The sequence below is a fragment of the Scatophagus argus genome, chromosome 1, assembly GCF_020382885.2.
Source record: "Scatophagus argus isolate fScaArg1 chromosome 1, fScaArg1.pri, whole genome shotgun sequence".
NCBI lineage: Eukaryota > Metazoa > Chordata > Actinopteri > Scatophagidae > Scatophagus > Scatophagus argus.
In genome coordinates this window covers 2,589,447-2,617,089 of record NC_058493.1, presented here as the reverse complement: position 1 = coordinate 2,617,089, position 27,643 = coordinate 2,589,447, and the positions used below count along the sequence as shown (strand labels likewise).

General features: G+C 40.6%; 2 protein-coding genes across 6 annotated transcripts; one reads left to right on the top strand and one right to left on the bottom strand.

The window, feature by feature from the left end:
• Positions 1–2,063: 2,063 nt before the first annotated feature.
• On the bottom strand, positions 2,064–16,022 carry asb7 (ankyrin repeat and SOCS box containing 7). 3 transcript variants are annotated; one of them, XR_006843541.1, is made up of 6 exons: positions 15,761–16,018; positions 14,895–14,997; positions 13,336–13,547; positions 11,864–12,469; positions 5,122–6,740; positions 2,064–2,075 (listed from the first exon to the last, which is right to left on the bottom strand). XR_006843541.1 is itself a non-coding variant. In XM_046390860.1 (5 exons), exons 2-5 carry the CDS (start codon positions 14,930–14,932, stop codon positions 6,601–6,603), a joined length of 996 nt encoding a protein of 331 aa, XP_046246816.1. In that variant the 5' UTR covers positions 14,933–14,997; positions 15,761–16,018; the 3' UTR covers positions 2,910–6,600. The 3 variants fall into 3 exon arrangements, 2 of the variants coding, with proteins under 2 accessions (XP_046246816.1, XP_046246947.1); XM_046390860.1 differs by lacking the exon at positions 2,064–2,075 and having other exon boundaries at positions 2,910–6,740; XM_046390991.1 differs by lacking the exons at positions 2,064–2,075; positions 5,122–6,740 and adding an exon at positions 11,146–11,229 and having other exon boundaries at positions 15,761–16,022.
• An 837-nt stretch (positions 16,023–16,859) lies between these two features.
• lins1 (lines homolog 1) lies at positions 16,860–24,047 on the top strand. 3 transcript variants are annotated; one of them, XM_046390488.1, is made up of 6 exons: positions 16,860–17,276; positions 17,366–17,455; positions 18,162–18,294; positions 19,749–20,348; positions 20,691–20,874; positions 23,187–24,047. In XM_046390488.1, the coding sequence occupies exons 1-6, from the start codon at positions 16,899–16,901 to the stop codon at positions 23,992–23,994; spliced, it is 2,193 nt and encodes a 730-aa protein (XP_046246444.1). In that variant the 5' UTR covers positions 16,860–16,898; the 3' UTR covers positions 23,995–24,047. The 3 variants fall into 3 exon arrangements, with proteins under 3 accessions (XP_046246444.1, XP_046246471.1, XP_046246348.1); XM_046390392.1 differs by having other exon boundaries at positions 16,861–17,276; positions 20,688–20,874; XM_046390515.1 differs by lacking the exon at positions 17,366–17,455 and having other exon boundaries at positions 20,688–20,874.
• The last annotated feature ends 3,596 nt before the right edge of the window (positions 24,048–27,643 follow it).

The window sequence follows — 27,643 nt, the reverse complement described above, 5'->3', positions numbered from 1 at the left end:
GTTCACTGGTGGGGCTTATAATGCCTTATGCCTACCTACGCTCAGTTGTACACACCTCAACTGGAGTAAGGAGTCACAGTATGCTAATGACATACAGTGCATCAGAATGCCCTAAGTGTGTTTATGAATGGTCATTACAAATGCATTATGTGGTCTTCATGTAAAAGTGTATTTACATGTACTGCTTACGAAAATCCAATATTTTTCTGATTATCAAAATGTTTTTTTTCTTTTAATTCAATTGCAGATAAAATACATTAGTTTAAGAATGTGCTACTTTGGCTTTGATGCAGTACACACTCTACAAAGTTACAACTAAAGTTATCAGTGGAGTAACAACTGAATCACTGAAGCACTGAATGACACCTGAGTCTCATCCCATTGATTGGACACACCTCTGAACAGATGGACTCTAATTGGGCCTTCAAATGAACTGCTAATCCTAGAGCCTTTATTGGCTCATCCATCCATCCATCCATCCATCCATCCATCCATCCATCCATCTTCTTCCGCTTCATCCGGGACCAGGTCGCGGGAGCAGCAGCTTGAGCAGGGATGCCCAGACTTCCCTCTCCCCAGACACTTCCTCTAGCTCTTCCGGGTGGAGCCCAAGGCGTTCCCAGGCCAGCAGAGTGACATAGTCCCTCCAGGGTGTCCTGGGTCTTCCTCGGGGCCTCCTCCCGGTGGGGCATGCCTGGAACACCTAACCAGGAAGGCGTCCAGGGGGCATTCGAAACAGATGCCCGACCTCAACTGGCTCTACTAGCAGCTGCTCTACTCCAAGCTCCTCCCAGGTGACAGAGCTCATCACCCTATTTATTGGATCATTTTTAAGAATAAATAAATGCACAAGTATAACATTTGATTAGGTGCTTTGTGTTCTCTTTGTGTCTTCTTTCAGGACTTCCGCTGATGTTTTGAGTCATTGTATTGAGTCATAGTATTTGATTTAGGTGGGACAATATGAAAGTGCCATATCAGGTGGGAGAGGATGAAACATTTTGATATTTTAAAAGGCAGAGCTGTACAGACTCTTGACAAAGCTGCTATTGTCCCTACTGTCTGAAGGCCTGCTGGCCCACTGAGGGATGGTATTGTTTTATCATGTAATGCTACCAGTGATCTGTTCAATGATAGCACCCTATGTTTGGTAAAGTAATACAGGAGTATATCACAGTCACTATTAGGTCACCTCAGCTCAGTGTAGTGTTTGACTTAGTCCTGCTGAGAACAAATGGAGGCGAAAGCAGAAACCGTTTCCTTTAAGAAAGCATTCCGGAGGGGAAAAGAAAAACAGAAAGAAAAGGGGAAATGCCCTTTGTAAAATGATACTGAGCTCAGGAGAGATAATTGACAAAGTTACCATTTTCAGATTTTTATGTTGCTTTTATATTTTCTTATTTCAAATGTGCATACATGAAAAATCATAAAGCACTTCGAAGCTGAGCAAGCACACACATGTGCACAGCTATCCTCTGAAAGGCAACACCTTGGTCCTGTGCCAGTGTAAGTGGAATGACCCGAACAGCCTTGGTGGGGATTATTATCAGATGATGATGAACTTTCCACACAGGAGGAAGAACATACTGTTTGTTGATGATCTTCCACATCATACTCAAATGATTCAAAAATATTAGAATATTTGATTTGCTATTCCTTAAAAATATAATAAACTATCATGAAATAGCTTTTGTTATGTTTGCTTTTTTGCATACTCCGAGGCCAAGTGAATTCTGGCATTGCTCTTGTGTGAATCAAATTTAACCTATCTGAAAGAACACTGTGTAATAATAATAATAATGATAATAATAATCATGTACCTTGAGGCTCAATTCTTGGCCCTCTGCTTTTCTCTCATTATATTTAATCTCTTGTGCAAATTCTAGATATTACAGACAAATTCCAAATTCCAGATGAGTCATGGACTGCCACTCATAGTCAGCTGTATGTGCCTGTAGGGTAGATGATCATGCCCAAATGATTACTCTGACTATTCTCAGGAGGATTTGTGTCATATCTGCAGTGGGCATTGAAATGGAAATTTGCCTGTCAGTGGGCAGCATGATCTGCCATAACTGGTGCAAATCTCATAGTGCAAAACCCACAGGGATGGCAAGATGGTGGCGGGACACTGCAGACACCCGCTACTGCTCAAGTGCAAAGGACATTATCAGAAACTGTTCTCACCCTGGCCTGTGATTACTGTGGTTTTGCATTTAGTTTCATCTTTCACACTGAAGCACTTCGCCCTGCCCTCGTTCCTATGATCGCTATGTGATGTGGAACGTGACTGAGTGTGTTTTTTGCATACAAATACAAATGCATCAACCCCTTCCTCTAATAAACAGTTTTTTTCTGTGATGAAACACCAAAAGAGCAGAACAAATAGGAAATTGATCGATCCATGTATTACACATATCAATACAAACATGGATGGTTTATGGGACAGTGAGCCTCTGGGCACCTCCTATTGTACCCTCAGACAGAAACAGCCCCAAAGGACTGCAGAGAGTGCAGTCTTGTCACTTATAATGATATAAAGTATTTCTTTGCAGTAATTTTGCAAATTTTTTTGGTCTTTGTGGGATCCATTTTTCCTTACTACTAAGTGAGCGGACCCATGAAGTCACCTACTGTGAATGGATCAAAATGATGAGCGGTGAAATGACTTGCTGACCTACTGTATGTTGCATGTTGTTATTAATGTTGTACTGTACCAGAAACTGGATGTTGTCAAAAAATGTTTGCATCCAGTATAAGACCCATATTTTGACCCCCAAAACAGATGCATTAAATAACTATATAATATAATAATAATAATATAATAACTATTGTCAAAATACAGACAGCCTGACCCATTAACCTCTCACTGTAAATTCATCATACGCACAAAAGCCAGCTGACAAGCATAAACGTTAACTTAGTTTATTCACACTTTTTTTTTTTTGTACATCTGAAAATCTGCATATTCTGTACATTCAGTAGTTAATGGTGTGGAAGACTTACAGCCATTTGATAGCCACATAAGACATGTATGAACTGTTTCCCTGACTGTGACAACCAAAGTCTGCTGAGGAACTGATTGGAGAAGGCAGTCAATGTATGACAGACTTAATCCCACATAATACAAAACTACTGCTGAAAAATGGCATTGTATCAAATCCAGAATCAGGTGCATAAAAATAGACAGTATGGAACACAACTGAAAGATGGTAGAGAACGTTCTGGCACTATGAACACTATTTTCACATGGGTCTTGGAATTACTGCATTATAAAAATGAACAGTGAGTTAAAATGGAGGGAGCTGAATCCAGAATTTTAGTCTTCAGAATGTATTACTGAAATAATTAGTAGCAATAGTCAAATCAACTTGGGATAAAGACATCAGCAAACTACTTCTGGGAATACATCCAAAACTTTGGCCTGTTCTAAGAATACCAAACTCACATTCTTAAATAAGTAAAAAGAACCACTCCTGGTTTTGATATAGTTTCAGCAGGTGCCTCTTTTAGAAAGCCAAACATGTAAAAGACACACTCCAGCCTAACAAAGACTAAACTAATTCAAGATTATCCCTCTCAAAATCGGTTCAGTGTTAAGAGGTCTCACATGGCTGACAACGTGATTGGCAACTTAATATCCAAACTTGTAACAACTGATGACCAACTGGACACAAACAGCAAAGACAATAAATACATTAGTAGACTCTACAACAGCATAGTTTCAATTTGTCATATCAATATCAATTTGTGATATTGATGCATGCCATAATGTGTGATGTACACAGAAAAGATATATGCAAGCAGAAATTGGTTATCCACTCATATCACGTTGCTGATACAGCTTCAGGTCCAAAGCTGCAATATCTTCACTCACCTAAAGCAGATTAAGTGGTGCTTAGGAAGCTGTGTTGGGCAGTCTGCTCTGTTGTCGTTTCATTCTGTACTCTGATTGGTTGGTGTGTCAGTTGCCTTATGAGAAGTCCACAGTATTTACTCAGTTGTCAGTAAACGTGTCTCAGTGAAATCTAGGACCTATTTAAGTTATATTATGAAGTCTTGAATCTTAAGTAGGGTTATGGAACAGTTTTTTTTTATGAGTAGGGCATCGCATGATGAAGTACAAAGGGATTATACAATAAAGAAAAATTAAGCCACTGATTTCATCACTGAGCTGATTGGTCGGTGACAGTAATGCTGAGGAAACACATTAATTTACCAAAGATAATGGACATAATGAGTGTTGGCTAGTAAACATGCCTCCTTACAATGAGTGGTTCAAACTTTTAAGAAAACTCAGCTTTGCAAATGTTTTATGAGTAAGGAAATGCATTCAACACATTTGTTCAAGCTCAAGGATACACACAATGCATTCTGGTGAGTACTTCTTTATGTAAATATAACTTTTGTTTGTTTACAAGGAAACTCCACAGGGCCCCTTCAAAGATATCTTCCGCATTTCTGCATTAAAATGTCAAAAACTTTTGTTATATATTTTATGGAGACGTGTACTTACATCATCCCAAATGTTTCCAACAATGTCCAAACCTAGTGAAACGCTTCATTTTATTCAAGCTCATTTAAAAAAAACAAACAAACAAACAAAAACTATTCAAAGCAACTCCCCAACGTCCACACTCACTTTCCCTTTCTAGATTAACCAACTTAATTAACTGACTTCCTTCCTATTTTTGGAAACTTGTTTCAAATAAATGTATTTTTTTTGTTTAAATCTAATTTCTTTACGTTTACCTGAATAGAGCACACTTTGCACTTCAAAATGTGTACTTTTTACAAAATGGCTACAGACAAACTTGTAAATTTAAATAGGAAAATAATGTGGACATGTTAATGTAGTAACATTGTTAGAATGGACTTATGATCAACACTTTAGGAAAACTTTAGGTGCCACATAATTTCACTACACTTTTTAAACACATGCAGGGACAAAAAAAATAAAATCTCCTGTGGCATGGGCATTATGTAAACCCCCAAAACAATGCTTTTTTTGTTGTTTTTTTTGTTATAAACTGTCGAAATGAAAAATTCACAGTATAATCTCCACAACAGAATTACCTGCAAGAGATGATGAATTTTAGGAAAGCACCTAACATATCTGACATAAAAAAAAAAAAAATCAAAAAACACTTGATTCCAAATTATTCTTATACAGAGTATCTGAACTCAAACACACAAAAAAGAAATACTTGAGTCACACCAAAACAGATCACAATACTTCCCAAACATTAAATACATAAAGAATACCAGAGATCAATGTTTAAATAAATTCTACAAAAATATCTGTTGTACATGTCACATATTTACATTTGCCTATAGCTTCTAGTGATTCTGTGTCAGTATTGTCCAGAACAGACCTTATGGTGCTTTCAGAAAAGAATTGTATCACAGTGCATTCACTCCAAACTCATGTACTACATATCCTCAAGAAACATTGAAATTAAGTTGACTGATGTAGAACACTTTCACTGTTCAACTGGTAGTATCGAAATTATCTAAAAATTACGCCGATATTATTTCAACTGCATGCTGTGTTCTTGCTTGAGTCATTTCATCATGAAATAAAAATGAATCCTATTGGACTTATTATTGCATATCAGACTACACCCTGTAGTAGATCTAAACATCAAAGCTTTCTCTCATCTTACTGTTGATACTTGAAAATTCAGCTCAGTTTCAATGCATCAGCAGTGAGGCTGGAGGACATTCGTAGCCTGATAAATTAGACCAAATTGTCACCACCCATTCAGCTTGACAAGTCTGGTTAATGTTATGGTGGGCAGACTTTGGTTATCCCACACTAATTTTGTTGAGGGTTAGGGTTAGGGTGAGTTGAACATTAGCGCTGAATATACACCATATGAGCTATTTGTATAAACTGCAGCGAACATGTATTTATTACTGGAGTAGACTATGAAGTGACAATATAAAGATGGACGCCACACCTTAGCCTTCAATGGGCACAACGGGGTGGTATTTACTTCATAAGTCATTAAACAAACTGGAATTGTGTTTGGTGATTTTAGGATTTACACTTCCAACAAGGTAATACAGCAAAACCAGGGAGTGTAACATGCAGAGATTTTTGATTTGAAGTAATCGCTATCCAAGTAGCTCAACAATAACTTTGAGTCGGAGAGAAAACCGTCCTCAATTCAGCAGTGAGATCAGCTTCCTCCAGCTCAGTTAAAAAAATATGGTGAGGGTTATGGTTGCCAATATTCATTGGCAAGTATGCAAATGATGAAAATCTGACCTAGCAAGGATAACATCATACACATTTTTATAGAAAATAAAAATGCTAACTGTGCTAAAAATGCTATCTGCAGTCAAATGAAGTTTTCTTCATCCTACTAAAGCCATTTTTTACCAACTGTTTTAACTGTTGAAATGGAGAACAGGAACAGAAAACTCTAATGTGTTGAACCAGATAAACAAACTGAACTATCTATCCATCAGCATACAGAGAACCAGATCTGTGCACATTTCTTACAAACAAGGAGCATAGTGATTGCATAGTCTTTATAAATGACGGGAGAAAGAGAGCTTTCTTTCCTCTTCTCCTCTATATTGTTTCTGCCTTCACACACTGTCAAACTTGTGTTTTAAATAGTCTTTCATGACCTTTGCAATTGGTAGATCTTCCAAGAATTTCAAGCTTTGGAGGCCAATGCAGTGACGGATTTTTATTCGACACAGGTCTTGTAGAGTGCGAGGTTGTCCTGAAAGAGGAACAGAAACATTTATTATTACACACGGGAATAACACCCAAGAGGGAGCTCAACAGTAAAGCCTGACAGATAAAGCCGCAGGATGCTAGGGAGGGACTTAGATATTGACTTTATAGAAAAGAATCAAATAGAATAGAATGCCTTTATTGTCATTGCACAGCCGTACAATGAAATTTTGGTGAAACTCTTTTCAGTGATACAAAAGCTTAAGTGTAAGCTAAAAGATTAAAAAAAAAACTAATAACAACAACGACACACATATAATGAATAATTGCTAATAGCAGAAATAGATAGAGACGCACAGAATAAGTAGTGTGTTACACAATTCCAGCAGAATACTGTATAAGTCACATGGATAAAAACTGTTCAGGAATCTGGAAGTCTGAGTCTTAATAGACCTACAGTGTCCCCCAGAAGGCAGCAGATTGAACAGGTTGAACTGGTATTTCCAGCAGCCAATAGCTCTGAATGTGGGTTACATGCCAACACCTGACTGACAGAACTTTATTAAGAGCTGTGAAGATAGCATTAAGGTTACGATCAGTCAGCTGGTTTCATTATTATGGGCTGTTGCAGGAATGAGTGCAGGTATGCATGCCTTATACACTAACATTGACTAACAACTAACAATGATGTGAAGCAGTATTGCAGCCTGCAATAAATATAAACTAATTAAACATTGAGGTTCTGTTGTGATTCAGTTCTATAATCCATTTTGCATTATTCAAAAGGTGTGTATGGCCGATTCCCATCACCGATGTGCTTACAGCTTCACTTCCAAGTAGACAATTGGTGGCTGAGTTGCATTGTGGACATGTGAAATCTGCAGACTTGTTTATTTGTGTTGTCATTTCCAGCTGCAGCTGTATCATTTAAGATATAAAGTTAAACGTGGTGGTCCGACCTAACTGACCCTTCTGCTGGGCTTATTTTATGTACTGCTACTTGCTTTGCGGGTGTCTTTGATGAACCAAGTCTACCCAACAGCAAATTTCACCGCTGGTCGGGCTAGGTGTTTGTTTGTGGTGTATTTAAGCTATCATTTTGTGTAATTATGTCTGTAACTTAACCTAACATGAGTGGAAGAGTTGTTATTGATGACATATAAAAGCATCAAACATACTTTTAGGAGAATCAGATGAATGCACTTTGAAATAAGGAAATTACATTTTTGTAAGCTGCATGATGTAGGGGTTTTCTACTTCAAAGTTGTTGTCAAGAAACACTGTATTTGGTTCTATATGGAGGGGCAAAAACATTAAAACCAAAAAAAAAAAACATAAACATCACTGTTACTGACTGCCATCTCAATAGTCCAATGCTGTCTATCCATTACGAAGCTTAAAGCTTCACTCTTTCAAGCTGTATGGTTTTCCAACAGCCTTCCAAAGGTACTAATCAGTTCCCCAAATCACTCACTACCCACTCGGTTATCAGCTGTATGCAAACAGTTGGGGAGAATCCCCTTGATTCCAGGAAGTAATGCATGTGGGCGTTATCACTCTGATGTAGGTAAAGTGACTCCTCTGCCATGAACACTTCTCTTCCTTTACAACACCACAGAAACACCTAGAAGCCGAGCTATCATAACAAGAGTAAGTTTACCATCTGCATGGACCCCCATGGTGTTGAAAACAAATGTCAATCCAAGGCCTGTAACATTCCATCCACCTCCACGGAGTCTCAGCGGTAGATATTTCATACACCTACTACAGTACCTGCATGAATGAATGGCTGCGCAGCGAAGTGCATACGCATTTTTATGACTTAATTAAAACTGACCTGTAGAGAATAAGCTATCAGAAAAAATAGTATACATGTATTAAGTGTTCTATGATTATATAAAAGTTGGAAACAACACTCAAAGAAAACTACAATTATTCCAAACTATTCCTTTTCTACTGCAGGCATGGTTGCTGGCAGTGCTGTTGATCCTGATTGGCTCAGCAGAGAGGTGATGTCCCGTCACAAGGACAACTACAAGAAACACAACCGAAGATTCTCTACGGCAAAGATGACCAATTACAAGCTGTACCAATGGTATGACATGACATGGATGCTTCTGGTCGACTTACTATCCATCTTGACACACAAATATGTATTTTGACACCTATTTCTACCTGAAAACTTTCTCTATCCATCTATCTTTCTCTTTCCTTGACTATCTGAAAAAGAGTCAGAGCGTTCAGAAGATATGCGGCTTGTAAAAAGGTGCATTATTTACTGCATATCGGGCAAAAGACTGCTAGTGTCCTAAAGGTGTGGATCAGGGTCAGAACTAATGTGACACATATAGAGAATGAATCTTCAGTGAGCTGTCTTGTTTCTGTTAGAATACACCCAAACAGTGCAGGAAAAAAACTGAAGAGATGTAGCAAAATGATTGGTCTGTGTACAAACTTGCATCTCAAATTTATGGAAAGATATAAGTAATGAAGTATCCCAAATGTCACGGTTTGGGAAACAGTAAAAGCTCAAGAAAGGACCACACACTAAAGACCTTAAAAGCTCAAGTTATGAGAGGCCCCGGCTACGTCTCAGATCGGACTGCAAGGACTACAAGCTATCCTACGGCCAGAGAATATGAATCATGTAACTGATGTAGTCATTTTACACTGACCAGGTTATGTGCTGGAGTACTGACATGTTACTAAGTGTATAAACCAGCCTCAGGTCAACAAGTTGCCTGAGTCACTGCAGCACTTTCTACAGGAAGCAGGTTTGTGCCTTTTGAAATGATTAAATTTAAAGATCACAAATCAAAATTTGCCTGTGACAGTGACGTCATATGTAGCATTTGTCTGGGTAGAGCATGCCTAAGCCTTTGGTTTTGCATTAGGTTAGACTCTTTCTGTGGGGACAGCTGAAAAGCACTGGGTGCCTGTCATCATTCTGTGCAGCACAAGATTCTCATGGCATATGAATTAATCCAGAAGACAGAGGTGTAATCAATAACCCAGCAGATATGTGAGCTGGCTGAGGGTTTGCCGTCTCTGAAAGGACTTGTCTGAATCAGTGCACAGCTCTTTGATATCTTTGATATCAAAGTTCAGAGGGTAGTGGAGGAATGCAGCCATTGTTCCTTCGAAATCATAATGCTTCAGGTAACGTGCTCTCGTGTTCCTCCAACCTGGCATTGTTCTGTCACTGAACACTGGTCATTATAACCTTGTGTTGGCAAGCAGTCCTCTTTGAATCTGCACATTTCTCAACTTTTTCCTGCACTCAACTTACAATAAAATGCTCCATCACTTTTTGTACTAAACTTGGAATCCTTTTTTACACCCCACCCAGTATTACAGATTTGCTTTCTTGGTTAAGGACATTAACTTTCCCCTGTGCCTTTCTGCTTTAGCAAGTAAACATGCAACACTGGGTAGAGGAAGCTTAAGTAGTGTTGGACTGAAGACTCAAGTATAGGGGGTAACAATTCTTCAGATACACAGCTCAATTCAGACCTTGAGTTCTGGGTCATGGTGCAGTCCACACCTTGTTTTTGTTTTGTCTTCTGTAAAAAAAGAAAAAAGAAACAATGTGGCAGCTCCCTGAAAGCGAGTCCAGAACATCTTGATCATCCCCTGGTGGCTGGCTGCAGTGCAGGTTGTAAATCCCTGCCCCTCAGTGTTAGCAGAGGGAACATGAGCCAAACTAAAAACTCAAAGTACACGTCGAATACATTTTTCCACAGATGGTTTCTGTCATTTTAGCTAGCTCTTATCACACTGATGTATGTTCCAGTGCATTTGTTCTGATAAGTTTGGTTTTTAATTAGTTATTTGATGCTATAGAAAGGGATGAAACGCCACTGGGTTAGGTCAGTGTCACTGCAATACTGTGGCTCCACCGCTCATTCATTACTTTGTCTCTTGATTTCAAATGACATCACAAGAACAACATGGCAGCCCTCATATCCAGGATATTTTGGCTTCGTTTTTGTACAGTAGGAGGAAGTGGAGACATGCCGTTCATATTTATATATGTCAGTGGGTCGGTTGGCTCAGGCAAGAAGTTGTTTACTGTGGACTGACAGACTGACAATGATCAGAAGAGGAAGGAGTTCGATTTGAGGTGAAAATGGCCTTTTTGGTGCCACAACTTTTCTGACACATTAATGAGAGTTAAGTTAAAAGTGAAAGTAAAAGAGATGAAGTTGTGATGCTGAGGGGGCAGCAGGTTGACGGGAGTTAAGGTTCCGGCACTGTGAGTTAAGACCATGGATGTTTGTATCGTTCTTGGTTTCAGAATTGTACACAGTAATGCGACCATTCGGCTAACCCATGTCTCTATTACAAGACATCCTGCAGTTTCAAAAAGGAGTTCTTCCCACATTTACACATGAATTTAATGTCATCAGTAAAATTTATTCTGCTCCTGATTCCCACTTATATTATACAGATGTAAATTTCTCTGATGGAAAGATACACCAGTTGTCTGGAAACATTACATGTTGGATCCACCAAAATATGGGGTTGGGTTTAGACTGAAAGAGAAATGAAGCCGTTCATTTGAACAATTCCAAAGAGAAGGACAAAAAGGTGTAAACAGGACCACAGAAACAGCGACACTCATGCTATGAATAAGGGGGTCTAATGTGTCAAAGAACTTTCTGTAGTACACAAATGGAGCACCAAGCATCTAGCCACGCTCACAGTGAAAGTAGATATATCACAAATGTTAGGTGTGACACTGAATCATCAAATACACTGACCTTCACGTGCTATCCAAATCAATCACTGTGAGACCATTTAAGTTTCTAAACAGTTCCAAAAGACAACTTGTCAAGTAATGAAAATTCCAGAAAGTCACCTGATGACTAACTTGAAGAGGAATTCATCAAAAGAAATTTAACATGCAGTAACACCAGGCACTTGCTGGTTTTCTTTGATTTTATGTATATCTAATATCGCTAGGTATTTTGGGTATAGATTTAATTTATTGTTATTATGAATTACTGTGACTATTTTCTACAACCACCAATATGCACTCCGTAGATTAATCAATTTCGATAGTCAATCGGTTACTTTATAAACATAATAAGTTAATCTGTCCTCACACACACAGTGGGAACAGGTACATACGTGCAACACTGTAGGACATGCTTGTGTGAGACTCACTTGTGACCTCCTGCAGAAAGTCCAGACAGGGCCGGCTGATCCCAGACATGCTAACAGATACAGCTACTGGTGTTTGGCCCTCATAATTTCTGGTGTTGGTATCAGCTCCATACGTGTAGAGCATCTGGGCGCACAAGACATCATCCCTAAGGGCTGACAGGTGCAAGGGAGTCTGGCCGTCTTCGAGACGTCCAAGATTAGTGTCCGCTCCTCTCTGCAGGAACATACGGCAGTAGGAGTGATTGCCTTTGATGACGGCATATCGCAGCAGGAAACCGTTCTGAATGTCAATGTTGGCGCTGTGGTCCAGAAGAATCCTTACACAGCTAGAGCGCTCACGGATGATAGCCAGCTGCAGTGGTGTGGTCCCTTTGTCACTCAGCGGGTCCACTTCAGCCCGGAACTCGAGGAGGAGGCGTACAAATGAGTCTCGACCATAGTGGGCAGCCACGTGCAGTGGTGTCCAGCCATCATTGCTTTTTGCATTTATAATGTCACTGCGAAACTCAGATTCCAGCATCAGCCTGGCGATGCGTGCTCTGCCATGCATAGCAGCATAATGAAGTGCTGTAAATCCACCAATAAAATCCTTCACTGTTGGGTCAGCTGCACAGAGGAGAATGAAAAAAGAGGATAGTCAAAATACAGAAGGAGTCGTGCATCGATGCTGTCGGTGACAGGGTACAATACTAGTACCCTTAAAAAGATACAAATGCAAATAGAGGACCTTATTTTATACCTCTTTGCTCCATAGCTGATGAGGTGCTTTATTATGTAATCATATTCCCAGTTTTCCTGAAATAATCAGATTTTATGCATTTATTCTTAGCAGATGCCATGGGCATGCAGTACAGCCTTACTTTTGAACATCTGGGTTAAAAAAAGATCAAATATAGGTAATGTTTAACTTTGTTTCAATAGCACTTGGTACTGGCTTATTTCAGAGGACACCTTCAAAGTATCAAGCACTGATATCCAGCCTCAGACACAACCTGTGATCCACTGTGACTTTACAGTCACTCAAAGAACCTCTTCACCAGTTCACACTAATTGTACTAACAGTGCTATCTCTGCATTATATTCTAGATATCTCATCATTGCACTTCTGACGTATACAGTGTGCTGACGTTTAGACACATCTCAACATCTATGCAGATTTTTAAAAAGGGTTATTTTGGACAAATTTTCTGTAGATGCAATGCATCTGTAAGTGCTTTAATGGATACACATGAACTCTTACATTGTGTACCTATTCCCCTACCATGTGAAGACCCTGTTTGTGACAGGTTGTACGTTTTAACTTGAACGGCTTTTAAGTCACACAGAGGCCAACGAAGGACTGTGTCTTCTAGTAACATAATGCCCTCTAGTGTCTGGACAGAAAAACTCGTCATGGCATAATTCTAACCACCAAATGAAGCCAACTTCAACAGCAAGCCAAAAAAAAAAAAAAAAAAGATAAAGCCTCTGACCTCCATGCTCCAGAAAGACTCGAACACATCTCTCCTTTCCTTTGGCAGCAGAAAAGTGGAGCAGCGTCCAGCCATTGGCATCGCGGATCTTAGGTGAGTATCCTTGCTCCAGCATTCTCCGGACAGTGCAGACATCCCCTGCTGCCACTGCAGCCTGGATCTGCAGCTCCTCGTGAAGCTCAGGGTTCCTTCTGCAGTGGTGGTTCAGCATCCTATCACATTTCAGAAAGGGAATGTTCATCTTTGTCTGCATCTGTGTCTGAAATTAAGTTTCTGACTCACCTGTAATGGCTGTTGACATACTTGCTATGCCATATAAAGTTTTAGCATCCAAATTAATTTACATCTTTAATATACTGTACACTGGATATTGCACACTTGGTGGACAGGTGTTTTGGAAAATGAAGGCCTGCAAAAGAAGGCAGTGAACTCCCACATTGTGTCAGCAAAAGCTCAACAATTTACTGAAAAGCAGCGGCACTACAACATCTTAAAAGCTACAGGTTGCAATGAGTGATAAAAAAAGGGAATCATATCCCAACCGTTTCTGCACAGATACTGGAGTATTGATACCTATGAAGACAAAGACAGTCTCAAAAAAGTCACCAAAAAAACAAATACTGATAAAATAATGATTTTCAATATCAGCACTTAACACTGACAACCAGTCTTAAGGACAGCTAGTGTGTTAAACTGAATCTCAGTGCTGTAGTAAAACAGATCTGGGTTCAGCTGAATGACAGCTACACTCACGTTACCTTATAAGCGCCGTCCCACAGTGCAATTTTACAAAATTATGCTGCATGTTCATTACTCACAAAAAATAATAATCATTGAATCTGGCTTTAATTTTTGGTTAGTTTTCTGATTTTCCAGGGTAGCTGACAATATCACTAACTGCCAAAATTTTTTTTTTAAGATTGTAGAACATTTGTCCTGCAATAGTAAATCAAAAGAATTGGCTAAAATTAAAACTGCGATGTGAAGTGTGCAATGGTACCTATCTCAGCGTTGTTGTCATGTGAGCATACACAGTGACAGATTAATAATCATTAAAGATGCAGTAGGTGCAGTTTAAACCCCGGGTTGTGAGGACATGCAGTGGTGAAGTCAACCACACAGACATAATCCTGACTTAAACTGCAGCTAAGCTCATGAGAGACAGTGAGAAGCACCTGAGATGTTCAAAAAAGAATAATCCATCCATCCATTTTCTATACCGCTTATCTGTCAAGGTCGCGGGGGAGCTGGAGCCTATCCCAGCTGACTATGGGCGAGAGGCGGGGTACACCCTGGACTGGTCGCCAGTCAATCGCAGGGCAACCACACACATACACACTCACACTTAGGGGCAATGTAGAGTAGCCAATTAACACAGGCACAGGGAGAACATGCAAACTCCACATAGAAGGGCCCAGACCGGGATTCGAACCTGGAACCTGGAACCCTATGAGGCGACAGTGCTAACCACTGCACCACCGTGCCGCCCTAATTACTTCTTTATTAAAAAAAAAAAAAAACTTGATCCAAATTCAGTATGACAGAAAACAAACTGTTACCTTTTGACAAGCTGAAGAGATGTGCTTCTCTTAGTCATATCGGAGCTGCACTGTCAGGAAGGCTGAGTGGGCTGAGACGGCTCTCTGTCTTCCACTGGTTTTCCTGCAACAAATAAAACAATTTTTCTTGTCAGAAAGCAGAAAAAGGATGGCTGTAAACACGAAATGGACCGATAAAAATCATTATTATGTATATCCAAATTAAGGTCATATAATATAACAGATTTGTTACAGCTGTGTTACTAATATCGCTAATAATAATAATAACGTTTAGTGATGGGAATGTCAAATGAGAGGAATGCTGCACACGCACAACTTGCTATTAGAAATAGCTCATGTTTAAAATGAGGCTAAATCCTTGTGGTCAAAACAACTGACTAAAGCGTTGCAACAAGACAGGAACTCGGCAGCATAACAGGTCGTCACAGTAAACACTTTCAGTTCTAAGTTTGTTAGCTCAACCGGTACGAGAAAAAAAGCAATGGACAATAGAATGGCTTTATTTGCTAACATAACCAACAATGAAAACCATGCACAAGTACACAGCAATAGCGGTATGTAGCAAAAACCGAGGAAGCCAAACAGGCAGATAAGGACAATATATTTCACACATGTAGAAAAAGTAATGAATGAACGAATATTAGACAAAACCCCCTGATTTATGGCTATATTTATTCCAGGTGGTTAGCTAACCTTGCTAACCAGCAAGCTAACAAACTCAGTAGCGATAGCTCGCTAGCTTGTGTGGACTTTTCGTACTTGCAAAGTTGGGTCCATATAAACCCCAATACACTGTGCGTTGGTATTTAAGCTGATTCTACATACTAACAGACAAATAGCTTTGACATCATAAAACAAAGACTTACTTGACAGACACTGAGCCGACGTTTAATTTAGCCAATCAGCTTCCAGTCGAGAAGAATTGGAGTTGTCAAAGCTGCATGTTTCTGTCCCTTTCGACTCAAATCCAACACTAAACTGCAATATTGTTCATTAAAAGTTACCTAAATGTCAAACTCGAAATGTCTGAGCATCATTTCGCTGTTGAACAATCAGCTTTGACAATAAAGTCTCTCTATGAACATATCAGTTTGACCCGAACAGTAAAAACAATGAAGCTTCCTCTTCTAATCCTTCAGAATAAAAGCGTCATTTCCTCAAATCCAGCCCCCTCGAAAATGGCTCTGAAGAACAAAACAAAAACTAGGAAACTAAAATTTACACTTCGGAAGCAAGACATTTTGTATCATGTATAGTCTATTGAAACTCAATAGGATTCGAAAAAATTACCGTAATTTTAAGTAGTGGAGCCAGCAAAAAATTCACCCTACAATGCATTATATTAAATTAAGGTGTTTCTTTTAAGCCAGTGGGGATAATAAGGACAGAATTCATTGTTGTGCTTCACTTAAAGCAAAATGTAACTACGTTTTCAGTCCGAGGTTTGTTATTGTAAGGAACAGCAGCAACAACAACAACAGATCTTTGACTTATTAAGTGTTTATTTTATAACACCATTTAAAGATTGGAATGAGACGATTGGATTCGGTTTTATTTAATTTCAGTGTATTATCACATTACACACTTAAGCCAGCTAGTTGCTGTTTTGGCCTCTATTTTTTCTTCGTGAGTAGCTTATGCGTTAATAATATTTATTTATTTATTTCCACTGTTTTAAAATTCAAAAAAGCTAAGACTTCCGGTTCCGGGCACATCTAAAAATTTGTATTGAATAATGTCAATATCAAAATTTAAATCTTACTGAGGAAATTTTAACATTTCTTTGTCCTTCTGCCTTTTCTGAACATTAATGGTGAGTCCATGTTAAATGTCATGATTTAAGTGATTATGTACCGATATCTCTGTATGCAGAATATAACGAGCTGGACTTTGTTTTATTGTGAAGGCTCATGTTGAATACATCCGGTCTCTTATTGTTAACTCTCGGTCACTTGACTCAGCCTGCTGACCTATTTGTTGCATTGCTGCTTCCGCGTGTGTCACATGGTAGGTCTGTGCGGAAGAGTCGGCATGATGGAGCACACAGCGAGCTGCAGATCTCTTTCCACCAGGAGAGAGCGCTTTGACTGTCTGACGCATGTGTACAGGTGTGCTCAGTCCGGATCGCGTCCCAGTCTGAGTGCTGTCGATTTGGCGGGTGTGATATTTTCCGGGGTGTGTGGACTGCCCGGTGCGGACAGAGAGTGCGCCCCTGCAGGGTATGACCGTGACATCAGTGTGGAGCTGACCTACATCAGTGTGACTCTTGTGGAGAAGATCACCTCCCGCCTGACGTGTCAGAGCTTGCCTCCTGCAGTCGCCTTATACTTCGTGGACACCCTGACGGTGTTGTTTCAAGACATGGATCTCATGTCACAACTTGTGAGTGTGCCCCCACTCTGCTCGTGCTGTGTAAAAACACTCATTTTAACATTGATAAAGTGACATATGAGAACTCCACTATTCCACAGGTCCATCACTTCCAGGCTGAAGACCAGGTCATGTCACATCTGGCAGCCAAGAGTGTATCAACATGTGTTTTCTATCATCTCCACAAATCTGTGAGATCTCAGTGCTGTTGACCCTTTTAGCCAATCATTATTTTCTGGCAACGTGTTTATTTTCCTTTAAGTCCCCCTCCTGTCACAACTGTGTTTTTCTTCTAGTTCTTACAAATGATCCTGAAGTGTAAATGTTTAACACACATATATTTATTCATTTATGAGCTGTGTGCATAGCTTACATTTTAATCAGCCTTACCAGTGTTTATTTTCATGGAAAAGTGCATGAAGTAAAAGGCACATTGTCAGTGAGTGGACACGCAGGTCAGAAGGCCAGGAGATTCACAAAGAAGGGTGGAAGAGTTTACAGTTTTCACCGATACTCTGTATAGCAACACACTGTTACAAACTAGATATCTTATGTCCACTCACATACAAATTTGGTTTCAGAGCAAAGGCCATGATGTAATAGAAATGAAAATAAAATCAACGGGACATGAGGAAGACAGTTCATACACACAGATGTGCATGCATACACTTAAGAACTTCCTCTGCCATGTGACACAATAGGATAGAAACAATTGTGGACCAGGAATGATGAACAACTTGCAGAAATGTGCTAAAGTATTAATGCATAAATAATTTAGACAACCATCAAAATTGCAGTAATTACTAATATTGAGTAAAAAGTTCTTTGTTTACTTAGATGATGGACATATTGTGCTATGTTCCAACATTAAGTGTGTGTCATATATACCTCTCTCAGGGTGCTGTCAGTCCTGTCTGGGAGCAGACGTGTGTGCAGGCATTTCACAGCTCACCCCCCAGTACTGAGTTGGATGCCTGTCTGTGGTCACTGACTGAGGTCTTAAAGAGACTTCTTAAAGGAGCTCATCAAGGTAAAACAAAACTTTCACAGTATGTTTCTTGTAGTTGAACTTCATGTTCATTATTAAGCAGATGCTCGGATATTCCTGTCATATTATGCATTGCAGACATGTCTATCTCCCGAAGCTAATACAAGTCAGTGACTGAGGGACTCATAACATGACACACTATTGACCGTCTGATGCTGGATTTTTAAAGGTTTAATTCTGACATGTTAGCTTTGAAGATTTGAGCTTGGAGATGATGATGATGATTAAGATAAGATAAGATAAACCTTTTTTCAGTGCCACAGTAGCACAAGGATAGCAAATGAGGGTACAAATAGGAGGATATTTATGCTAATTTTTTAAAAATAAATTATACAGGAACATAATATTTACAGTACTGCAATTATTAATTAAGAGCTACAGAGTAAATAGAGAGAGGAAGAACAAAGCAGTGAGAAAGAAGGCAGTACTTTCAGATTGTTTTCGTTCTAAAGCAGAATGGGATGGTCCCACGTTGCCAGATTTTGTGTGAATTCAGCCAAAGTGCAGGCTTTATCCTGTTCAGTGTGTGTGAGTGAAGTCCAGCCTTACCCACGGCCATGTCCCAACAGACAAAGTCCCACAGCTCATTACATGAAAACCTGTTGTTTGAATACAGAATGATATGAAAACCCACAGAATGATATGAAAACCTGAAATATGCAAAAAAAATAACGGACCTGCCTGTTAGGGAGATAATCTTAGTATGCCGGTGGAGGATTTTCCATGGAAGAAAGAGCACTGGAAGCCTGGATTATCTTATGCTGAAGATATTTACTGAAGCTTGTGCTCATGGAGAAAAGAACAATCATCCTTCCTGAGTTCTGTGTGTGATGTCACCTCAGTTCTGAGGGGATGCCCATCGGTAGTCTTTTTACCATTGATGGAATGCTTTAGAAACCCCATTCTAGGTAAAGTCTTAGAGAGGATGTATGTTCACTCTGTGGTGTTTTATGTAAGGGGTAGAAGTGCTGACTTGTGAGCCTCAATCACTTGCTCCTTTCAAGATCTTCAGTATCAGCAAACCATAGCTATCTCCTGTATGGTGGGAAAGTCAAATACATTGACCAAGCTAACTATTATTTACGTTATCAGTTAATTTACTGATATGAGTGTTTTTGAATAATCAGGAGTTCAGCAAGCAAGATGTATTTTTTTCTGCTAAAGATTCCAAAACCCAAAGATATTTACTTTACCCTGATAAATTAAAAAGAGAAAAGTGGTAAATCTGATCCAGAACCATTTGATAAATTGCACTCACAGAGTGGCATTTCTAAATCAATTAAGTTACTTAAAAGGTGAATCAGTAATTAAAGTTGTTCGAATGCGAGCTAAGACCAACATGAAGACCAGAACAGAGCACACACAGGTTGCTTTCAGTGTGATCCCTGCTGTGTCTGTGACCTTTCCTTTCCAAATGCACTTGTTTCTTCCGTCAGAGATCCTTGGGAAACTTCTGGCGCCTTTTGACTCCAGCCTCAGTGCTTTATGTTCAAAGTTTCTCCCTGAAGAGGGGAAAGATGCAACATGGTGTTTGATGGATGTTACCAGCAGCAGACACGAGGGAACCACATTCTGCCTCCTGTTGGACCTGCTGGAGGTGCTGACTGCATCCGGTTTGATATGCGGAGCTGGTGCCTGTCTGCAAAGTCAGAGATTAACCCACACTCACTCCTCGGCGCTCCTGACAGTTATCAGCTGCTGTTCACATTATTTTGTCAAAAAGCGAGCGCTGCTGCTTCTAAAGAGAGCTGTTCTTCAGAGGGCTGGAGAGGACTGGGCCTCAGGAGAAATGCTCCTCGCTGGGCTGAAATATGACCACTTCGACTCTGATATGAGCAGGCTGGCTCAGAGTGTGTTAACAGCAGTGGCTGCTAATTGGTTACATGGTGTTCAAGTGGGGTCCGACTCTTTCTTTGGGGGGACCAGACACTTTCGAGGTGATGAAGGTCACAAACCAGACTGTGTGATGCTTCGAGGTGTCAGCCTCCTTCTCCTCAAGTCCATGGAGCTTGACATCCAAACTGCTGGTGGAACAGGTGAGAATCCACAATGAAGATCACAACACCTGCGCACGTGCAGTATAAACTGTATGTGTTGCGTTTACATAAATATAAACCTAACCTAATTACACAAACCTAAATCTAACCAATCCAACCATCCAACCAAGGTTTTAGATTTCATAAAGATTTCCCTTCACTGGAAGTAAGGGGTCTATCCCAATGCCTGAAAAACACCCCCCATCCCAATACTTTTGTCCATATAGTCTACATTAGAAGAGGAGTTCTAGACACCTGGTATTACAGCATTTACACAGGAGGGGGCACTCCTCACATGCGTTTACTTGCTATGCTGATACTCTGTGTGTTCTCTCACAGCAGGAGTAGACAGTACCACACAGGTGTATGGATATCTACAGAGTCTGTGGGGCTTCCTGAAGAGATACAATATCCAACTGATGGAGGTCACTCACCTCTGCTGCTGGGTCAGCCTGCTGTTTGGAGAACAGGATGACGATATGATGGAAGCAGCCAAAGCTTTGCTTTCCGTGTTCCTCCATCACAGGTACAGCTGATACACTGACATACTGTATGTGTGTTACTGTCAGCAACATTACAGGCAAACAAGGTTAATGAGAAAAAGAGTTGGAGTGACATCGAGTTCTCTGCATACTTGAATTTGTCCATCTTGCACGCTTAAACAGATGTGAATGTTAAGACAGAGCAGGTATTCGTAATGAGACTTTAAACTGGGCATAAGCTGTACAATTTTAGAAATGTTTTGTTTAGTTCCAACTCACACTGTAAGAGTGAATCACCTGCAATGTAATGCCAGAGCTCACAGTGTATGTCCTCAGATGTAAAGCCATGACCCGAGTCCTCACACTGTACGTGCTAAATAGACAATAACCTACACTGCATGACAAATAATGCCTGAAGAAGCTGAAATCTGGCCTAACACAATGAAATGTGTTGTGTGGCTCAAAACTTGGATTAAAAAAAGATTCAAATCGTACAGTGTACACTCAACTTTACCTTAACTGGCGCAGAAAAATGAGCCGATGCAGTCCAGTGGGGGCAGGTGTCCATCCATCCATCCGTTTTCTATAGCGCTAACGGATAAGTCAGGGTTGCAGGGGGGCTGGAGTCTATCCCAGCTGACTACGGGGAGGCGGGGTTCACCTTGGACTGGTTGCCAGTCAATCGCAGGGCTAAAGACAGGCTATCACACACTCACACCTAGGGGCAATGTAGAGTAGCCAGTTAACTTGATGAGCATGTTTTTGGGAATGTGGAAAGAAGCCGGAGTACCTGGAGAAAACTCACACAGGGCAATTCAATTCAATTCAATTCAGTTTATTTATATAGCGCCAATTCACAACAAAGGTTATGTCATGACATTTTCCAATTTGAGCAGGTCTAGACCAAACGCTTAAATTAAAATTAAATTGTAATACAGAGAGCCCAACATTGCCCCATGAGCAAGCACTTGGCGACAGTGGCGAGGAAAAACTACCTTTTAGAAGGCAGAAACCTCGGAGCAGACCCCGGCTCAAGATGGGCGGCCATCTGCCTTGACCGGTACCTTGAGAGAGAGGGAGAGAGAAAGGGAGAGAGAGAGAGAGAGAAAGCAGGAGAGCAAGAGAGAGAGAGAGAGAGAGAGAGCAAGGGAGAGAGGCAGAGGGGGTGGGGTGTGAGAGAAGGAGCACACAAGCAGAGATGCATAGCAGCAGTAATAATACCAGAAGTATCGGAAATGTAGATAATGATAATGACAATGAAGTATACAGAAGGTATTATGGTGATTTTGATAACAATGGTAGTGACAATAATGGTAGTAGCTGTACTGAGTCTTAACAGATTTAAATCAGATTATGACTTAACAGTAGTAATTGCAGCAGGTTTTGAGCAGGATGACAGCAGGACCGCAGCAGGAGGTCCAGTCATGATCGATAGGAATCTGCGGGACAAGAAAGCACAGGGACTCCAGGGAAGAAGTTGAGTTAGTAATATGCATTAATGGGACATGAATGTGTGCAGAAGGAGAGGGAGAGGAAGAAAGAGCTCAGTGCGTCATGGGAGGGCCCCCGGTAGTTTAAGCCTATAGCAGCATAACTAGGGGCCGGCCTAGGCCAGCTCTAACTATAAGCTTTATCAAAGAGGAAAGTTTTTAGTCTACTCTTAAATATAGAGAGGGTGTCCGCCTCCCGGACCGAAACCGGAAGATGATTCCATAGTAGAGGAGCTTGATAACTAAAGGCTCTGGTTCCCAATCTACTTTGAGGACTCTAGGAACCACAAGTAGCCCTGCATTTTGGGAACGCAAAGTTCTGGTGGGGTAATATGGGAACTATTAACTCTTTAAGATAGGATGGTGCCTGACAGGTTCAGGGCTTTATAAGTAAGGAGGAGAATTTTAAAATCTATCCTGAATTTTACAGGTAGCCAATGTAGAGAAGCCAGAACAGGAGAAATATGGTCTCTCAAGCTGGTTCTTGTCAGTAGTCGTGCTGCAGCGTTCTGGATTAGCTGGAGAGTCTTTATGGATTTACTGGGGCAGCCTGATAGAAGGGAATTACAGTAATCCAGTCTAGATGTAATGAATGCATGGACTAATTTTTCTGCATCTTTCTGACTCAGGATGTGCCTAATCTTTGCGATATTGCGGAGGTGAAAGAATGCAGTCTTTGAAATATTTGCTATGTGCGAGTTAAAGGACAGGGCAGGGAGAACATGCAAACTTTGCACAGAAGGGCCTGGACTTGAACCTGGTATGCTATGAAGCGACAGTGCTAACAACTGCACCACCATGCCACCCTGGGGCAGGTATCATGTTTCCAAAATGAGCTAACTTAACTTTCTTGTCTCTCCCCGCAGAATGTGTTCTGGGTTGGATGACTTTGCTGTGCTGGAGGCAGCCTGTGACTCCGGTTGCAACCCTCACTGTCACTTCCTTCTTCTCCTTCAGAGCATCTCCTTCGACCACAGCATCCTCCTCGACTTCCTCATTTCCACCGAGACCTGTTTCCTGGAGTACTTTGTACGATACCTGAAGTACCTCAGGACTGACTGGCAGGGCTTCAGTGCAGCATGTTTGCGAATCAGCGCGTCAGGCTGTCATGTTTCACTGCGGAAGTCACGTACTACCTCATGTGGTAGAGATAGGTTTGCTCTGGCACATAAACGTGAGCCAGGTCAAGTCAACTTCAGCTGCAGTGTCCAGCCCACAGGTGTTGCTTCACCAGTCGAAAAGGTCGGTTCGGCTGCTGGCCTTCGCCTTGTAGAGTACGGTAGCACTGACGAGTCTGATCCAGAGAGCATGGATTCTCAGGATGATCCACAGACATCCATTTGTGAGAAAAATAGATTTAGTTCTGGGGATGTGAAAGAGGAGATTAGTGGACCAGCAGTGCGTATCAGGCGCAAACAACCGGAATCTTCTCACTCAACAGGATTGCTGAGTAAGTCCACACTGGAAGGAAGATCAGAAGAGACATCACTGTTACAGACTGAGCAAACATCATGTCTAAACATGGCAGCCCTGTCAGGACATGTGACCTGTGAAACATCAGCCAGAGCAGTCCGCTGCCTTTTAGAGCTCAGAGAGGTGGTGACAAGGCTGCAGACTAAAAAACTCTTCCCGTATAACCCTTCTTCACTCTTAAAGCTCTTAGCACAAGTCTAGAACTGTTTTCAGGATTTACATCCCTTTTCAGTAAATGATAACATATCAAATCATAATGTGTTTTGTTCTATTTTGTCTTCCTATGGATGTTTTCCTACCTTCCACCCAGTGAGTGCTGGGACAGGTGAGTGGGTAAAGACAAGGAAAAGAGATGAAATGATTAGTGGATGTATCAGTTGTTTCACTGACTAAAAACTAACTGTTAATTTCAACAGTCAGTAGCGTCCGAAAAATATTTTTCTCAGGGAAATACTGATCATTGGTCAACAAGTAGACCACTAATTAATATTTGGAACTAGTATACATTTGCAGTAAAAATGAGCTTCAGTAATTAGTGTCAATATCAAGAACCGACTCGAAATTGAACATACAGTACAGCAGTTTTCGAGTATACTTCCACTTCCCTTGGAGACAAATATTGTACATTTACTTCACTGCATGTATTTGCTAACTTCAGTTAGCGCTTACTTTGCAGACTAAGATTATTCGGTGTTGATAGGTTATTACTTATGACGTGTAACTCGTCAGAGAGTGTTGTGTTGTATTTTGTTCCATTTTAACCATAGCAGTAAGACACCCTGTGAAGAAACCAAGCAGCCCTCTGCATAAGCATGAAACTGCAGATAATTTCAGATGAGACATTACTGCCACCAGAGTTCTCACTTATGTGCTCATATAAAGGAACTGTTTACAAATATACAATATGTACACACCTGTGGCCTAGGTGCGAGATGCCACCACGAGTTGGACAAAGCCCAAATATCACTTTTGTAGAACAAAAATCTTGGTTTCTTTTGTCAGTCAGAGGGTCAATGAGGGTCAAGTTAGGCAGAATTAGGCACACAACACTTTCTTTATGCCTACCCAGCCATGTACGTTTTCCCCTCTGTTTACTGCGTTTTTAAAATTGAATACTACTACTACTATTTTTGCTTCCCTTTCTCCCTTTGCTTTGGGAGAAACTTTGTTCTTCAGATGGGACAAATGGCATGGAAAGAAAAATCACCATCAGTCAATTGTTTTCCTTTCCAAACCAATCACAGTCACAGGATCCCCTTGAATACATAGCGATTTGATCTGCTCATCTGGCATCTCTTGGCTCTGCTTGGTTGCATTCACTGGCCATTGAAGGTTGAATGTCACTGCTTCCTGACTGGTTAAAGGAACAGCAATGTGATTGGTGTTAATTATTCTGACTCTTACCAGGAGATAATGGTGCAAAAAAGGTCTCTGTGTGTTGAAAGACCTTTGAGAATTCACATATGTACATCATGCACATATCCAAATCTGATTCACCATGCATACCATCACAGGGCAAATTCACAAATTAGTTTTTGCTTTCACAGCAGAGTATTTGACTCAGTATTGGGTTGGCCTCTTCTGGCTTGAGAGAGGAGTGGTGGCTGAGCGATGTAGACAGAGCAATGAATCAGAAATAACTTCTGTTATTCCTGCTGGAAGGTGCCACGTTGTCAAAATGACGTACAGACGTGTTTATACATCCATGACGTAGAGAGAGTGGAAGGGAGAGGTGACTGTGAGGTAATCTGGTCACTACATTTTCATATAGTCAAACATTACATCCTGTCCACTGTTACTGCCCTGACCTTAAGCCCAGAACTGTGCCCAACACGTAATAATATTAACAAGAAGGAAATACAGGCACATGCCGTGTCTCTGCAGATGATACCACACACTTCTAATGGGTCATAAGTGATGATCGAGAGGTGATGCTGGGGCTTCAGCCATGCACTGTTCTGTTTTCACATAATTCTAATATGAATAGAAATATATTCAGAGATAAAGTGGTTGCTTTTGCATAGAGGAAGGGACTGTTGGCTTTGGACGAGCTATCTCCTTTCTTGTTACATATGTGACAGTGTACAGTGTAGTAACAGAGCATCATTAGAGGTGGACAACTTGAGCACTTATTGTATTATTATTTGGAGAGCGGTTTTGCTAAACCATACGCCTGTGTATAGTAGCTGTGTCTGGTATTGCTCTTTGTTCTATCTCTCTCTCTGTCTCTCAGGGACTTTTTTCAGGATTTTTACAGGGTGATCAGCCATCAGAGCCTGAGGCTGCTAACCTTTCTAATAACTCAGACTTGGCACTCAGAACACTAACTCCATGATTTGAGGATTCAACATTTTGGGTAATAAATGTGTTTCCTTCCTTTCTGAGTGAGATAAGAAGATGGATGTCAATATGGTGTCTGTGTGTTCAGTGTGACACTGGACTCAGGACATGGTTAGCTTAGCTTAGCCTAAAGCCTGGAGGCAGGGGAGAGCAGCTCAGACTGTGTCCAAAGTTCCAAAGTACACTTACCAACATTTTTAAAGCTCACTCATTAACATGCTGTACTTTGTTTATTTAATCTGTACACAAATAAAAAAACAACCATTTGAGGTTTTAAGGGAAGTTACATGTTGGGACTGTAATTCCATTAAAGGGAAACCCATGTCACTGAGTTCTAAAGTGAAGAGAACAGAATAGAACAGTGAGTTCTAAATGATATTATGATGTCAGGTGTAGAAGTACATTCTCAGTGGATTATGGTCATTTCACTCTTAGTGTTAAGATAGAGAAACACACATCTGAGTCATTTATAGAAACAGTTGTAGTTCATGTTTGAATGTTCATTCTCAACCTTGAAATATTCAACTGAGAAAATTTTGATTTAAAGAATGTCATTGAGGTCGAGCTCAAGTGTTACATGATGCTGAATGCATTTGCTTTGAAAACACACTGGGGACACCAATGTGTTCTGAATCAGAAAGCCTAAAACTGGTCCTCAAACGTAACACAGGACAGAGCAGCTCTATGTAAAGAAGGGATAATTCAGGTGTGTGTTTGTCCAGGTTGAGTTGACTGAAGGTCCCTCATGGATCGAATACACAAACTTCACAAGTTTTCTCTCCATGTTTAGCGTCTTTCCTCACAGTTGCACTGACAGCATCATGAGGTTCAGACAGGTCAAACTTTGCATAGTCACTCTTCTCGCTACTCTGTTCCAAGTGGCCAGGTGCCAAAATCTGGCAACCAAAGAGATAGTGGCTGTTAAGATCATCAGGGACACTGATTTTATCCAGGACATTGAGAAAGAGGTAGATTTCGTGACTCCATTTGATCCCAGGCTTAAAGTGTGTATGCTCCATCAGAGTATGAACTATAAACTTATGTCTCCTCTTTTCCCTAATGCAGACTGCAGGAGCATAACACAAAATGTATCACCCTGAACCTGTATCCACATCCACTGCTAGGCATTCCTTTGTCTTTGTGGACCCCTGTTTGCCCCCCAGCTCTACACCCCTGAGTGTTACCATAGAAGAACAGTAGCCAGACAGTAGACAAAACACACATAAACAAAGTTAAAGATGAATTTGACTAATAGCACAATTTTTCATTTTTCTTTCAAATTATCTATAGATATTATGATAATATTGCTGATTGATAATCATGTAAAAAAGAGATGTTGTGACAGCTTGTTCCTTCTAGCTACCTTTCCATGTGGTGGTCACATTAATCATTAGCTTGGAGTGTCATCAAAGTTCTGTTGTTGATTTTTGGCTTGACAATGAGTACCAGGACACTGTTTGCTCTGTTCGTACACACACCCTGTGGTGACGGAGCTGACTGTAAGCCCACG